The sequence below is a fragment of the Cucumis melo genome, chromosome 12 (genome assembly GCF_025177605.1).
Source record: "Cucumis melo cultivar AY chromosome 12, USDA_Cmelo_AY_1.0, whole genome shotgun sequence".
Lineage (NCBI taxonomy): Eukaryota > Viridiplantae > Streptophyta > Magnoliopsida > Cucurbitales > Cucurbitaceae > Cucumis > Cucumis melo.
In genome coordinates this window covers 26430710-26447030 of record NC_066868.1, presented here as the reverse complement: position 1 = coordinate 26447030, position 16321 = coordinate 26430710, and the positions used below count along the sequence as shown (strand labels likewise).

General features: G+C 34.2%; 3 protein-coding genes across 3 annotated transcripts; all 3 read right to left on the bottom strand.

Moving 5' to 3' along the window:
- Positions 1–139: 139 nt before the first annotated feature.
- On the bottom strand, positions 140–2293 carry LOC103483087 (AAA-ATPase At3g28580-like). Its single transcript, XM_008439522.2, has one exon. It carries the CDS (start codon positions 1863–1865, stop codon positions 342–344), a length of 1524 nt encoding a protein of 507 aa, XP_008437744.1. The 5' UTR covers positions 1866–2293; the 3' UTR covers positions 140–341.
- A 915-nt stretch (positions 2294–3208) lies between these two features.
- LOC103483086 (AAA-ATPase At3g28580-like) lies at positions 3209–6743 on the bottom strand. Its single transcript, XM_008439519.3, has 2 exons — positions 4760–6743; positions 3209–3720 (listed from the first exon to the last, which is right to left on the bottom strand). The coding sequence occupies exons 1-2, from the start codon at positions 6294–6296 to the stop codon at positions 3707–3709; spliced, it is 1551 nt and encodes a 516-aa protein (XP_008437741.1). The 5' UTR covers positions 6297–6743; the 3' UTR covers positions 3209–3706.
- A 2950-nt stretch (positions 6744–9693) lies between these two features.
- LOC103483099 (hydroxyproline O-galactosyltransferase GALT6) lies at positions 9694–13125 on the bottom strand. Its single transcript, XM_008439543.3, has 7 exons — positions 11822–13125; positions 11284–11516; positions 10914–11204; positions 10689–10817; positions 10408–10581; positions 10183–10290; positions 9694–10100 (listed from the first exon to the last, which is right to left on the bottom strand). The coding sequence occupies exons 1-7, from the start codon at positions 12669–12671 to the stop codon at positions 9891–9893; spliced, it is 1995 nt and encodes a 664-aa protein (XP_008437765.1). The 5' UTR covers positions 12672–13125; the 3' UTR covers positions 9694–9890.
- Between the last annotated feature and the right edge of the window lie 3196 nt (positions 13126–16321).

Sequence of the window (16321 nt, the reverse complement as noted above, 5' to 3'; positions counted from 1 at the left end):
ATTTGTTTGCACTCTTTTTTGTTAGCTCGTTTTTTCTTTCAACTCTTGTACATTCTTCCATTTGTCTACATGAAAGCCCAGTATTTTAACCCCACCACCAACAAAAGGAGAAGAAAAAAGAGTACTGATGCCAAAATGCTGAATGTGGCCAAATGATTTTGGTTTTATGATGATTTTCAGATTTATAAATGATGGTAGCATCTTCTGCTATCATAAAAGAAAATAACTATTTCTTATTCTGAATTCTCATCAATTTCCCTGCCCCAAAACCCAACCTAACAAACACAAAGCAAAGACTGCTAATTCAACTTGGGCAGGGACCTTTAGCTTATCACTAAAGATCAGTTGGTTAAACCCTCAGGATTTACTTCTTGAGATTCCCTTTCAACTGCTGCACTTTTTACCCCTTCTAGAGTCTGGATCAATTTGCGAAGAAGTTTCTCAGGGTCGTCCTTGGGGGACTTGGGCATGAGGTTCTCTGCAACATCAGCAGGGGTAATTTTGAGACATCCGATCAATTCTTTAATTTGATCAAATAGCAGATGAGTCTCTAGATTCAAGTAATTTTTTGCAAGCACTTTGAATGCCTCGAAGCTGCAATAAGAAAGCTCAATATGTTTGTCCATCCGACCTGTTCTGATGAGGGCTGGATCAAGCTTCTCCACATAATTGGTTGTGAAAACAATAAGTCTTTCCCCACCACAAGCTGACCATATTCCATCAATGAAGTTCAACAATCCCGAGAGAGTGACTTTACTGCTGGTGTCTTCCTCTTCTTTCTTCGAGGATTCTTTGGGGGATTTCTCTTTGTCATCTGTAGACTTTTCTTCTTTCTTCTTTCTCTGCCCTGTAAGATCAAGTGAGCAATCAATATCCTCAATCACGATGATTGATTTACTTGTCGTTTCGATCAAAAGTGTTCGAAGCTGTGTGTTGTCCTTCACGGCAGTGAGCTCCAGGTCGTAAACATCATAATTTAGAAGATTGGCCATTGCTGCGATCATTGTTGACTTTCCTGTCCCAGGTGGGCCATATAAAAGATAACCACGTTTCCATGCCTTACCAATTCGACCATAAAAGTCCTTGCTCCTGGTGAAGGTCAATAAATCATCTATAATCTCCTGCTTTTTCTCTGGCTCCATTGCTATGGTATCAAATGTTGCAGGGTGCTCAAATACAATGTGGCTCCACATGGTATGGCCGTAATACCATCTACCACCAGAGCCATTGGTAAAAAGCTTCCTCTGCCTGTTTCTCACTCTGATTTCTTTCCCTTCACCCAAGACATGCTTCAAATATGTTTCTGTAATTAATTTTCTGCACCGCTTATGAAATGTGAGTGTATAGTGTCTCCTATCAGGATTTGGAAAAGAATTGCCAGAATTTGTCGGCGAACCTGTCATGTTTAAAACCCACCATACTTTTACTCCTTGAAATTCATCGGTCACCTTTTCATGATCATCCATACTCAATACCAAGTTGGTGCTATCTTGTCCTATCTCAGCTTTGAGTCGTGTAGCACTTTGGGATGAATTTTTGCTGAGATATGACTCAACCGCTGAGAAAGCTTCACTGCGCTTGAGGCGTTCACCAACATATTCGTGGACTGAGATCTGGATGTAAGGATGGAAGTAGTTCATGAATCTCCGTGAGTACTTTTTAAAGAAATGACGAACTGCTGGGGGGCAAGATTGTTGAATCATAGCCCACACAAACATGAAACTTGCAATGGTTGGACCAGCAGCTGCCCACCACCCTGCCATGGATGTTGCTCCCACCCACATTGTTGCAGTGGTACTGGTGTTCGGGTGATGTTGCTCCCCAGCAGAGCTTATGTTTTGTAAACCACTGAAAAGGGAATACATTTGTGAAAGAGTAAGATTGAAAGGCAAGTGAGAAGGAGTGGGATGATGTATGGACAATGGAAAGTATCATTATTTATAAGTGAGGATTTATGATGGCCTCAAGTCCCCAACATTTTTTTTAATAACAAATGCGTGGCAGGGGTCCCAACCTTGACTGCTAGCTTTGACGTGCCTCAAGAATTGTGTTGTGGTTTTTTTTATGTTAATCTATTGATTTCTTTATTTGTAATGACTAAGCAGGCAACATGATTGGCATTGGCTTACCCATGTGAGCTGAAATTACAAATTTGGATGTCCTTGAAAGGAAACAAAGCACACTCTAAGATTAGGTACCGTCCAAATTACTTTTACATTTGATTTTAGGTCGTGAACTGTAAATTAATATTTTCCTTCAAAGAACGAACCCAGACAGTTTAATTATTTTAATTCACAAGAAAAGTTGTATTAGGATTTAAGAAAGAGAAAGTGGAGGGTGATTTGGTGGATGACGATAGAGTTGTGACATGTACATGATTACGTCAACTTTATGGACAAAATATAATCGTCTAAATCAAGGGTGGAAATGGAAAAATGTGGGAAAGAGAGAGAAGGGTCATGAAATTGCAAAGAAAAATCTTTAAAAGTGAATGAATTTGGTTTTTTCCCATAAAGTAAGCTTCTTCCACCCTAGAAATTTCATTTGTGCCTGTGTGTTTATTTTAGGGGTGGAAGTTAATGTTTGAATTTATGGAAAACAAATGATATAAACCAATATAATTTTGTCTGGTAAGTTTATGGAAAAGAATGAAGTATATGAAATTGCAAAGACCAAATTAGGATAAGCATGAAATAAACTTTTAACTTAACAATTATTAAATGGTTTTTAGTTATTTAATATACCAATCAAATAGCTATCACCTAAGGATTGTCTATTGCTCTTTAATACAGTGAAGTGTTTGGTTATCTATTATTTTTGTTAACAAAGAGTAACCCATACAACTTCTAAAGAGGAGCCAAGGTATCTTAAGTGGCATGATGAATGAATTAATTACTTTAAATAGATTTTAAATACTACCCATAACAAAAGACAATAGTAATAGAGGCTAAATAGAATATATTGCAATAACTAATAACTCAGAAGTAGCTCAAGGTACTTGGTTCTATCTTAAGATTAGTATTAATTTCTTTGATTAATTAGGATTAAGATTAGTTTGCTTCCCACTCCTCTAAAAATGGAGATTTGTTTTAGTGTGTACTATCATTTTTAGACTTTGATTTTATTCTTGAAACTTTCTTACCTTTAACCTTTTAGTCTAGATCTTAACCCTTATAAATTTTCCTAATAAAAATCATAATATTCCATGTGCAAAAATATAATTAAAATGTTTTATACCCATAATTAAAATTCCAATATTTATAGTGGTCTTTCAACTTAAATATTACAACATCCATAGTTAGTAAACAAACCTTCAAACTAAGTATTAAAACATTCAGTCTCAAGCACAGAAGTGCTTGCCTCTTCTTGCTGTGATTTCAGCATGAGATTCTCTGCAACATACGCCGTCGTAATTTCTGCATCTTTGATAAGCTCTTTAATCTCCTAAAAAAGCTCGTGTTTCAACATTCAAGTAGTTCTTAGCCAACACTTTGAAAGGTTCATAGCTGCACTATGAAAGCTCAATGTGTTTGTCCATTCTACTCCCTCGAATCCACCCCGGATCAAGCTTCTCCACGTGTTTTATTGTGAAAACGATCCGCCTCTCTCCGCCACACGCCGGTCAAATTCCGACAATGAAATTCAGTAGTTACTCTGTTTTTCACCTCTTCTTCTTGTTTCTTCAAATGTTCGTTGATTGGCTTCTTCACCTCGTTCGAGCTATTTTTAAAGACAAATTAGTGACGCTATTAGTGACTCATTGCCTAATCAGACATGCATTGTGAAGGATAAAAATGAAAGAAAATGACTGTGTTACTTGTCAGCCTGTGAGTGGATGAACTATTCTTTCGTTGACGGAAGGAGTCTTTCTATTACCTTTGTTTTATGAGTTTGTTGACATTTAAAAATGAACTCTTTTTTTTTAATTAAAAAAAATGCTTTTAACATAAAACTTTGTATCATTCAAAATTTCTGAATTTATTCAAAACAGTTCATGCACCAAATTACAACGAAAGAGATAGCCTTTGATTACTCCTTTTAGGCAAGGTTTCTAAAACTGACTTGTCTTTGATTATTTTCCGTAAAGTAAAATCCTTTCCCCTACAAATTTCGGCAATAATTTCAGTCTGGTATAGAGTTATTTCCTTTTTCTTGAATCTTTCCTAACTGCTCTTTTTGTGGCAGTGGCAGAGATGAGAACCTGTTGATACAATAACTATGATGGACTGGCTTCAAGTTTTTTTCTATGTCAGGGTAACTATTGTTATTGCTCTTCCTCTGCTTTACTTCTGATCCGACCATAGTTGTGACTGGTTGAACTTTGGCAATCACTAATGGGCAAAGGTCTCTTTTATACAAATCATACTCTTCTTTTATTTTTCAACTTATTTTTGAGAATCAAGCATCAAATCAAATTGAAAACGAAGTTGATTCAGTTTCTATGATTTGTTTAACAAACTTGTAATTGAAGGAAGAGATGTCTTTAACTACATAGCCATACTACCGAAAAATGTTATATCAACTAACAATTTGAACATTTTATTAACTAAGAGAATTCTATACCATTTTTAGACAGAAGAGCTAAAATATGTCACGTAGCATTAATTTTAATTATCAGCCATCATAAAAGGAAGTGCTAAATTCAACTAGAAGATGTGCTAAACAAGAACTAAGCAGAAAGTGCTAAATTCAACTAGAAGGTGAGCCTAACAAGCAATAAGCAGAAAGTGCTAAATTCAACTAGAAGATGAGCCTTCACCTTCAGTTTGTGACTGAAGATAGGTTGTGGTTGATTCCGCTGTATTTGCTTCTTGAGATTCCTCAACTATTGCTGCTTCCTTTGCCTCTTGCAAAGTTTGAATCAATTTGTGAATACGTTTCTCAAGGTCATCTTTTGGAGACTTGGGCATGAGGTTCTCTGCAACATCGGCAGGTGTGATATTGACATCTTCAATCAGTTCTTTGATTTGATCAAATAGCGGATGAGTTTCGAGATTCAAGTAATTCTTCGCCAGCACTAGAAATGACTCAAAACTACAATAAGAAAGCTCAATATGTTTATCCATTCGACCAGTTCTGATAAGTGCTGGATCAAGTTTCTCTACATAATTAGTAGTGAAAACAATAAGCCTTTCCCCACCACAAGCTGACCATATTCCATCAATGAAATTCAACAATCCGGACAAAGTAACTTTACTACTGCTCTCATCTTCTTTATTGGAAGATTCTTTGGAGGGTTTTTCTTTCTCATCATCCTTCAACTTCTCTTCTTTCTTCTTCCTCTGCCCCGTTAAATCAAGCGAGCAATCAATATCCTCAATCACGATTATCGATTTGCTAGTAGTCTCAATCAAAAGTTTCCTAAGCTCTGTGTTGTTTTTCACGGCAGTGAGTTCCAAGTCATAAATATCGTAATTCAGTAGATTTGCCATTGCAGCAATCATAGTTGATTTCCCTGTTCCTGGTGGACCATATAGAAGATACCCACGTTTCCAAGCCTTCCCAATTCGAGCATAAAAATCCTTACTGCTTGTAAAGGTCTGCAAATCATCCATAATCTCTTGCTTTTTCTCTGCTTCCATTGCTAGGGTGTCAAATGTTGCAGGGTGCTCAAACACTATGTGACTCCACATAGTATGGCTGTAACTCCATCTTCCACCAGAACCATTGGTAAAAAGTTTCCTTTGCCTGTTTCTTACTCTAATTTCTTTCCCTTCACTCAACACGTACTTCAAATATGGTTCCGTAATTAAACTTCTGTGTTTCTTGTGGAAAGTGAGTGTATAATATCTCTTATCAGGACTAGGATACGAATTATCGGGTTTTGTTGATGAACCTGTTCTGTTTAAAACCCACCATACTTTCACTCCTTGAAATTCATCGGTCACTTTTTCATGATCATCCATACTGAACACCAAATTTGTGCTGTCTTTTCCTATCTCAGCTTTGAGTCTTTTGGCTGTGTTGGATGAATTCTTGCTGAGATATGATTCAATTGCAATGAAAGCTTCACTACGTTTGAGACGTTCACCAGCAAATTCATGGATTGAGATCTGTATGTAAGGATGGAAGTAGTTCATGAGTCTACGCCAGTATTTCTTGAAGAAACGAAGAACTGCTTGTGGGCAATATTGTTGAATCATAGCCCAAACAAACATGAAGCTTGCAATTGTTGGACCAGCTGCTACCCATGAACCTGCCATTGAAGCTGCCCCCATCCACATCCCTGTAGTTCTGTTCTGGTGAAGCTGTCCCTGAGTTGAGCTGTTCTTTAGACTACTGAAGAGGTGAAACATTTAGTGGAGTGAGTGAGATTGAAAGAAATAGTTGAATGTAGCGTGATCAAATTTGATACTGGGAGTTATAAGCAAGTGGGCTGTGTCCCACACGGGTTAGCTTTCCCCTTCCAAATTTTGTTCGAGTAAGAAATTCCTAGCTGGGGACCCATCCACGAAGACTCCAAGTTTTTGACGGTCAATTGGTATTGCGATTTTTTCCCCCTCCCTTTTGTTAATAATATCTTGAGTTGTTTATTTGTAATGAGTAAAGCAGGCAACTGGGGGTGGAACACTGCCACCCATGTCGCCACATATTTGGATGCATTTGAAAGGAAGAAGAAGCGCACTCAAGCATTAGATACCTTAAATTGAGCTCAGGTCACAAGCTATACTGACAAGAACGAATAATTTAGGCTTGAGGTGCATTTGGTAGTATTTTATTATTATTATTATTATTATTTAAATGTAAATTCTTAGCTAAATTCAAAACAAAATCATTTTTAGCTTAGTTTTTAAAATCATTCAAGTAAATTAGATAACAAACCAAAGAGAATTAGAGGTGAAACGAGTATTTATAGCTTCATTTTCAAAAACTAAATACTAAGATCCCATCTAGTAACCATTTATTTTTTTAAAATTTCTTACCACGCTTTGCTATTTTCTTAAGTAAAATAGTTGAATTTTTTGTCATATTTCAAATTTCAAAAACTACACTTTCTTATTTTTTATTTTTAATATATCAGTAAAATTTAGATAACAAAGTAAGAAGTTAAAGGTGGATAAGTATTTGTATGTTTAGTTTACAAAATCGAATAGTTATCGAATATGTTTTCATGACTAGAATTAGTAGAAGTCTGAGTCGGCAGGAACAAACTTTGGTACGATTATTGGAGCTGGTGGATGAAATTGACGTAGCAGGCATGATATACGATGACGTCCAGTTCATGGAAAAAATTATCCTTTTAGGGGTTGTGATGTAGTGGTGTGTGACTTGTGAGAGATAGAGACAATAGAGTTGGGAAGTTGCAAAGAAAGGTGGGTCACAAAGTGTTTGAAAAAAGTTATTAGAGACGGTGGTGGTGGGGTTTTAAAAATGCTGCTTTTGGAGATTGTGATTTGGTGTGAGAATGATTAAGAGAAGGCTTGTGAAATTGCGTAGAAACGGATGGCAACGAAGCACCTTCCTTCCTTCCTTCCTTCCTTCCATCCTTCCTTCCTTCATCCCACCCATGGGCAGTGTTTCAAGAACCTCTCTCGAGCGTGCCTTGGGCTCTAAGGGTGTGGACAAGGACTATGTGAGGTCTCATGTCATTCTTTTGTAATTACTCTATTGGCAGTATTTTACCTAGTTGAGATCCCTTTCTTTAGCCAGGTTCCTTTTTGTGAGAGGGTGGGGGAGTGTTGATTATACACTATAATTTAACAAAAATATTTCCATTTTAGGGTATTCTTTTGTTAAAACTTTCATTTCATGACAAGTGGAATGTTAAACTAGAAGATGCACCAATTCACCCCAACTACATTACACTCCATTTTTTGTAAAATATATCTATAATATGGACGGAGGAGTGAGGTTGGAGATTAATTTTTCTGTTCGGTCGACAGGATAAATCCCTCCTGAAGTCCCATTGGCTAAACTAAATGTACATACATATCTACCAGAGAATGCTAAATTAAACTTGGACATTAGCCTTCATTCTGATACAGAGTTGTTTCCCTTTTCCTTGCAACCTTCCTAACTGCCCTTTATGTGACAATGGCAAAGATTCCTTTGCTTTCTGATTCCACCACAGAATTCCATTTTGTGTCAGGTTGAACCAGAAGTCACCCACTAATGGGCAATGGTCTCTCTATTATACAAATCATACTCTTCTTTCATCTTTCAACATATTTTTTGAGAATCAATCACCAAATCAATTTGAAAATGAAGCTGAAGACTTCAGTTTCTATGATTTGTTTAACAAACTTGTAATTGGAGCAAGTGGTGTCTTTAACTTCTGAGCTATACTACCAAATAAGAGGGATGATAAATACATTATATTCAAAGACAAGATTTCCACATTTCATAAACTCTCCCATCACATACCCAAATAGTATAATCAAATTAAGAAAGGGAGAACATCTTCTGCTAAAATCAACAAACTACAACATGTAGATGACAACTATAATTTTCGTTCCATCGAGCCACACAAATACTTTGTATAAAAAGAACTAAAATCTTCATTGGATTGAGGAACACAAATACCTATTATATACTAAAATCTTCTATAATAAGATATCTAGAAATGACTTGGATGAGGGATCGAAAGAACTTTACCTTATAAGAAAGAGCCATTGAGCTAAGAGTCTTATCAAAAATTTTGGAGAAGGAAGTCAAAATTTAGTCAAAATTTAGTCAAAATTTTGCATTTGTAAGATTGAAAAATAGGAGTTGGAGTGATTTATTGTACTCATTAACAAGGATGAGATAGAAAATCTAGAACATTTGTGGTTAGGGATATTTAGGCAAGAAAAGGAGCAGTTAAGAAATTAAAATCCATCCAAAATTTATGGGTTGTCAAGAAACACACAAAAAAAAAACCAAAAACAAAAAATAAGAGATTTTTGTATAGATGACCTAATTTTCATATTTAAAATTTTTGTGTGATTCATAAGTGATTACTATCTGTATATGTCACAATCTATTTGTCCATGCTTTCTCTTTTGCATGACTAGCAAGCACGAGTGAGAGAGTAAGGAGTCTAAACATAGGGGAGCAAGGGAAAGAGTCATAGTGTATGAGAAAACTTTTTATTAGATTAGTTAAATGAGACCATGGTGAGTGATACAAGCAAAAGATTTTACATTATTAATTTTTAAATCTCGAGTTAAATGCATTTTTTACCGTGAAATTAGATATATCAAAAGATTTTAGAATATAGACCCTAGTTATTTTAGAATACTTCCTCAACATTGTTGGTTTATTAGTGATATTAAATTTATGTTGATAACTTATTATTTAACACAATTTTATAAGTTCAAGTGAATCAGCATTTCCATTATGCTCGAGAAAACATACAAAACATATAACAATAAAAAATAAAATATCACTAATGTAAATATTAAATAATAATAATAAACATGTCAACTCAATTTAAAATTTTAAAATTTTTATGGGATAATTTTAAATAAATAAATAAATTTTATAACTTTTCTTGACATTTACTCACATTTCTCTGTCAACAACAACATTTTAAAGTTCACACAGAAATAGTATTTCAAATCCTCATTTGAAATTTTGATCCGAAGAGGAAAGTATAAAACTCAAACTCAAATGGGCCTAGTGATCCACGATTCCAAGGCCCATGAACTGCCACCCCCACCAGCCCCAGAAGAGCCCACCCAAGAAGCAAAAACCAACCAAATAAGCACAAGATAGAGCTCAAGAAATAATGAATTGATATTTGGAGTGAACTCTTTTTTTTCTTCTTCTCTACATGAACTAAAAATTGCCTAAAACCAATGCTTGAGATAATATACAAGGCATACAAGGCAGTAGATTCATGTACAGGCAAGTCAAAAAATAGGCATCGACTGACAGCAGCAAGTTTTCTTTTTTTATCAAGAACTTCATCATCTCATATTGCAACACTCAGGCTTCGCTTGCCTTAGTAATTTGTTCCAAAGGCAAATCATTTGTCTTGGAGATTGATAATGGGCTGTGTAATATTCTTCTATGCATCCAAATTGACAATATTTGAAACTATGCACATATTTCACTGCTTTTGAGCTGTTGAATTGCTCCACCCACATCCCCATACTCACATCCTCCATCTTAAATAACTGTCAAAAACACAATAGTTCTCTCTTTTAAGCCAAAATCACTTGAATTTTAACTGATGTTCAAAGTGAATGTATAACGTACCCTCAATTTACGTCTCTCGAAGTCTGATGTGACAAACTGAGCAATATCAGATGACACTATGTACCCCGGTCCATTTGCGTAAGGCGGATAATCTTCTTCTGGCCATTCCTGAATGAAACAATCCACACACCCAACATTAGAGAAGGAAGCTAGATATAGAAGAGTATGTAATGGTGGCGCATTCATATTACTGGATATGCAAAGTCGAGATATATGGGAACTTACCTCATACGTGACGGCCCATTTTCCGTAGCGCAGGGGCTTGTGGTAGTAATTTATGTTGCCAATGTACACGCTCCCGGTGCCAGATACTCTCTTAATTTCATTCATGATTGAATCCACTTTTACAAACGTATCGTCATCACATTTCATAATGTATTTTGCAGGCACCGCATGAACCTACGTAAAAAGATAGAACTCGAAGATTAATGATATATCACAAGACATCTTGTCTTGGTAGACTCAAATCAATACATCAGCAGCATCATATTAGTTCAGAAAGTCACCCCATGTTCACAGATGGCCACAGTTTTCAAAACCACAAGGTCGTAGTTATCCATGTAAGGCACTATAACTATATCCCCAAAAAACTCAGCTTCTTTCTTCAACTCAACATTTACTTCCTTTCTTGCATGCTGCAAAAGTATGAATTCGGAATGGTTATATACACACAGAAGAATGCAGAATAACCTGGACTTTAATGAAAAAGAACTGTCGTTATTATCACTTACAAGTGCTACAAAAAATCGAGCTACAATCTTTGACGACCTTATGAGTTTATGTCGCATCCACGACTTCCTTACTGCCATCCGTTCAGCAAAATGGTTGCCAGCAGAAAGGATACCAATAAAAAGATCTACCTCGCCATCAGGAAGAGGTGGTGCTTGCCATCTCGTTGACATCTCGAGGTGCTGCTGAGGAGCAAAACTAGGATGTGATCGTGGCAAAGAAGCAGCCAACACGGACTGGACATCAATGTCCCCAATGACAGATAATCCAGTGGCGTCTTCGAGAGCAAAACCCTACGATGTTGACCATTAGAGAAGGAAAGAAAAGCTTTTGGGAAAAGGCATCTATAATTTCTAAAGTATATATACTCACAGTGCGATAAGGGAAAGAAACAATATGTTTCCCATCAACATTCACATGGTAACCTTCAAATCCTGCGCTAAGTGTTAGGACAAAGAGCTTGTCTTCAGCAAAGGGATAAGGCCAGTCTATATCCATTCTTTTTGTTCGACCAATCAGTCGGTTTAACCACCATGTAGCCTTTGACTGCTCTTCGTTCCCCTCGTCATCTCTGATCCACTTTTCGCACTTCACCTGGCCATCGACTGTAGAAATCTTAAGAAATACTCAAATTACTGCAGCCATCACAGTATTGCACAATGATTCAGCGTTCTCTAAGAATGATGTTCATAATGCTATCATTCTCAACTAAGCAGAACAATTCAATACTCTATTGAGATATATAGACTAAAAAGGTAAAAGATGAAAATGAAAGCCAAAAAGATCACAATCCATCAGCATTCAAAGATGGATAAAAATAACCATGTTCTACTCGTATGAAATCAATAAAATCCAATGCTCTGGCCAGCTATAAAACTACGAAGGATGATTGAATTCTTCAGTCATTTACCTGCATCTTCGTTGGCCTTGGACTTCCAGCCTTCGCAGCGATGGGCCGAGCCCCACTGCATCCTGTAACATGTGTTCATTTCAATCACTGGCTTTCCACTCCAATCCCCCTTCAACCTAGGATTGAAATGAAAAATCCTAGGAGGGTCTTCACCCTCCACAGCGTTCAAGCCCTGCAACTCCATTATGAACTGTGAAACCATAACCGACTCTTCACCATTTTTCACCATAGTTATCTGAGGATCGTACTCTGGTTGTGCCACTCTTGGCTTACCCACAAGGGTTATATGTGATCCCAATGTGAGTCCACAGGGCAGCATCATAACTCGACCATGAGCCAAAAAATCCTTCCCAGATAAAGAAATCGAATGTGGGCAAGAGGAATTTGATCCTTTTTCAGCCTTCTTCTTCTCCAAATGTTGACTCTTTCCAGATTCAAGCTCATCCCAGAATTTCTTCCCGACCTCAGAGGCAATTTTTGCAGACCTATAAAACTCAGAAACCGCATCATCACTCCTCGATTCAAAAGCCTCCGTTTCCAAGGCCAAACTGGAGATGATTTTATTGAACTGATTCAGTCGACTAGGAGTCGGCTGTAACGAATTTCTCGAGATATTTTCCAAAGGACGAGATGGGGCTTCTCTTTCTTCCAAATCTTCCTCGCTCTCAAGCGGAGAAGGCCGAGACAACGAGTCTTGAGAAACAACGCTGGACCCAGCTCTGAAAACAAGAGGAATTTCTAAAGAAACCAGAAGAAGATACAGAACCCCAATGAGTAAAAGTATCTGAATCGATCTCTGTCTAGTAAAAGAAACGATAATATCAACTTTGTCCAATTTCCCTCTCTTCATCCCTACTATGAAGGAGGGGATTAACAAAGAAGCCCCAACCCCAACTCCCAAAAAGGAAAGAAGAAGAATCTTCCCTAAAAGAAGACTTCAAAATGAGTAGATGATCAAAACCCTTTAGTCGTTAATCCTTCTTATTCTTCTTCTTCTTCTTTCTTTCTTTCTTTTCTGGTTCTAAAAAACCCCAGATGATCGGACACACGAATCAAAACAGAGATTGCTCTTGATTCTAAAAATCGAAAGAGACCCAAGTCTCAAAAGGGGCTTAAGAATAAAAAGGGTTGAAAGAAAAAGAACACAAACCAAAAACACTTTCCAGGAAACAGAGAATTTGAAGAATCAATAGAATAGAATAGTGGGTTTTCTTTTTTCTTTTGAAAGGCAATGACTTTCCAACGGAAACAGAAAATAGATCGAATCTTCCAATGAGAATTTGAAAATGAGAGGGATGGACTTGGTCTCAGTCAGCTGTTCATTACAGTGTTTCCAATAGAAACGTTTCTCAACGGCTCATCCTCCTCGTCGCTTTCAATAATTCCTCTTTTTTTTTTTTTTTTTTGGTTGGTGTCTTCAAAAGCCTCCCTTTGCTTTTTCTTTTTGTGCCGTTTGGTGAATTCGATTCATAGTTATATGTCAATTTGTGCAGATGTGTATTTGATTTTTAATTTCATTGAATAAAACCCAAAAGTTTGATCAACCTCCTCTTCCACTTGTTTAAACTATTGGTTTTATTTCATAATTATATGATTTCTTCAAAATCACTTGCTAAGTTTGCATGAATTCAATAAGTTGACTCTAGTTGAAGGGTGTAGTTAATTTAATCTTACTCGTGTTTAGTGTAGAAAATTTATAATTTAATGTTAAGATATTTTTTTTTACTGTTTAAGTCAATTCAAATATAGCTAAATGGATAGCATACTCAATAATTATCATTTTAACGGTTGGTAGTGTGATACTTTATTGTGTAATTATTTCTAATTTCATTTTAAGTTAACATTCCACCTAATTTTTCAATGGATACTTAACAATTCCTCCTTATACAAAACATTAAGGTATGTGTCTTGCTCGCTTTAAGTTTGCTTTTACAGTAATCGAGAAACAAGAGCTTGAGCTCAAAAAGTCATAACTAATTGCTATCATAGTCTCTGAGTAGGATGAGAAGATTGTGGTTATGTGTAAAGGATGTTTTCTTCGTGATCTAACAATACAGTATAATCTATGATAAGTTAGGATGACTTAGTTTTAGTTTCAAATGAAATTCAAGTTCGATTGTAACACAAGTAACTAAAAAATTTAAACTTCTAAATTTTAGATCGATAACACATGTTTTTAACTAATTTCATCTATGCTTAAATTGACATATTTAAACATACCTTCTTTTCAAACAATTATTCATAAATAGATAGCCTTTATTATAGGTATATTTCAAACTAATTATTACTCCATAAATAAACAGTCTTTATTATTATTATTATTTCTATGAGTGTGGGAAAAGACTTACACAACACCAACAACATTACTCAATCATTAATTTAGACAAAAGAAACTATGATTTAAAAAAAAAAACTCTTTGAAGATAGAATGAATAGGGAAAAACCCCAAAAAGAAAATGACAAGAAAATTTTTGAGTAAAGCAATTTAAGATTACTATTATAGGAAAAATGTAGTGGCTAAAGGCTATTAAAATATGTTTGAAATTGTTAATATAATAAATAAAAAAATAAGAGGTGGGTAGAAAAAGGTTGTTTGGAAACATGGTTGGAAAAACCAATAAGGTGTTGTTTTGTTGGATGTGGTTGTCATTTGCCAGCAAATTCAAAAGGGTGTAAGAATATCAAATGATTGTGTTATTGTTATAAATTAATATTAATTAGAAAAAATTAAAAAAAAAAAAAAGAATAGATATAAACTATATAAATTAATAAATAATAATAATAATAATGATTATTATGAGAATATTCTTTTGCAGGCTTTTCTTCTTTTGTGGACAACCACAAACCCAATCCCTTCTCTTCTCTATGCTTTTTTTCTTGTTTTATTTTGAAAATTAGTTTCATTTTTGTTTCAATTTTGTTTGTGATAGGAAATGCTTTTTTTCTCTTTTTAAATATAAATTGCTTTTTGGAAAGATAAAATAGAAATATATTTTTATTTATTTTTTTTTTAAGTTTTGAATTTAACATTCAATTATAATTGTATTATAGAGTTTTCTTATTTAGGATTTGACGATGATATTCAAGTTTTATGTGGCGTTTTTAAATATGAAAAAATAAATAAAAATATTTACAAAATATAATAAAATTTTATATTCTATCAACGATAAACACAACTTTTATAAATATAAAATTTTGTTATATTATGTAATATTTTAAATATAAAAATTTTCCTACTTTTAATTGATATGAAAATAAATGGAAACTAATAAATTTTAGGTTTAAATTCTATATTGGTTTCTGAACTTTGTATCTTATTCTATTTTGAACCCTAAACTTTTAATAATGCTTGTTTTTGTCTCTAAACTTTTAAAAATAACATATTTTGGTCTCTGCGATCAAGATTCAATCGTTGACTCTCTAACAGTGAGGTAGACTTCTATGTTCGAATGAATAGGATGTTAGATAAGATTATCACTTTTAATAATCTAGGGTTTTAAATTTTAGTTAAAGGTTAAATGTTAAATTGATGTAATCTTAAGAACTCAAAAAATCACTCTCTTTTAGATTTTGATTGTCATCATTTTGGCGCATTATCATTCTCTTTCATTTTCTTCCCATATGCTAAATACAATTTGTCAACGTTTAAATTTTTTAGTATCTCAAATTTGAGATATTTTGTAATTTATGAAAATGTTTTTTTCCTTTCATTGATTGCAATGATTTCCATATTTGTCATAATATATGAAGTATGAATCCATCTAAATGTATAAATGGAAAATTAAAAAATGTGACCATAAGATTTGAACAATGTGGTTTAGATACTCATTTATTTTTTATTATTTTGCATAATCGATCGAATCATTCTATTTTGTAACCCTAATTAAAAAAAATTCAACACTATATTTATTTTTTGTCTTTTTCAAAAAGAACAAAAAGTTCAAAGCAAAGAAAAAAAAAATTAACAATATTTCTAACTTTCAAACGATGTGTTTAACGACATATTTATTCTTTTAGGAAAAAACAACATATTAAAATTTTGTATCTTAACATATTTTTGTTATATAAAACATATCGTTTTAATTTTTTCTATATTATATAAGTTATGATAATTTTATTTTAACTTTAAATTGTAGATTTACCAAAAAAAAAAACTTAAACTAATTATCTAATTCAAATTTTAAATGGATTGGACATATAAAAAATTGTTTAAAAAACATAAAATTGATTTTTGATTTTTATAATAAATGGATTTTATTTTTTTACAAAAACAAATCTGCAAAATAGATATTGATCGAATCATTTGATTAATTGAACTTAAAATAAAAAATAGAATATGATTGGATTTCGAATAGGATTTTAGATTTGATTTCTTCTTCCCTTGTTATTGTCAAAATAACAAATAAATGAATGAATAGACACATAACATTTTATGGTCAAATACCCAAATCAAATCTTCCCTATTGCAAAAAAGTCCAACTATATCTTTTACATTGCATA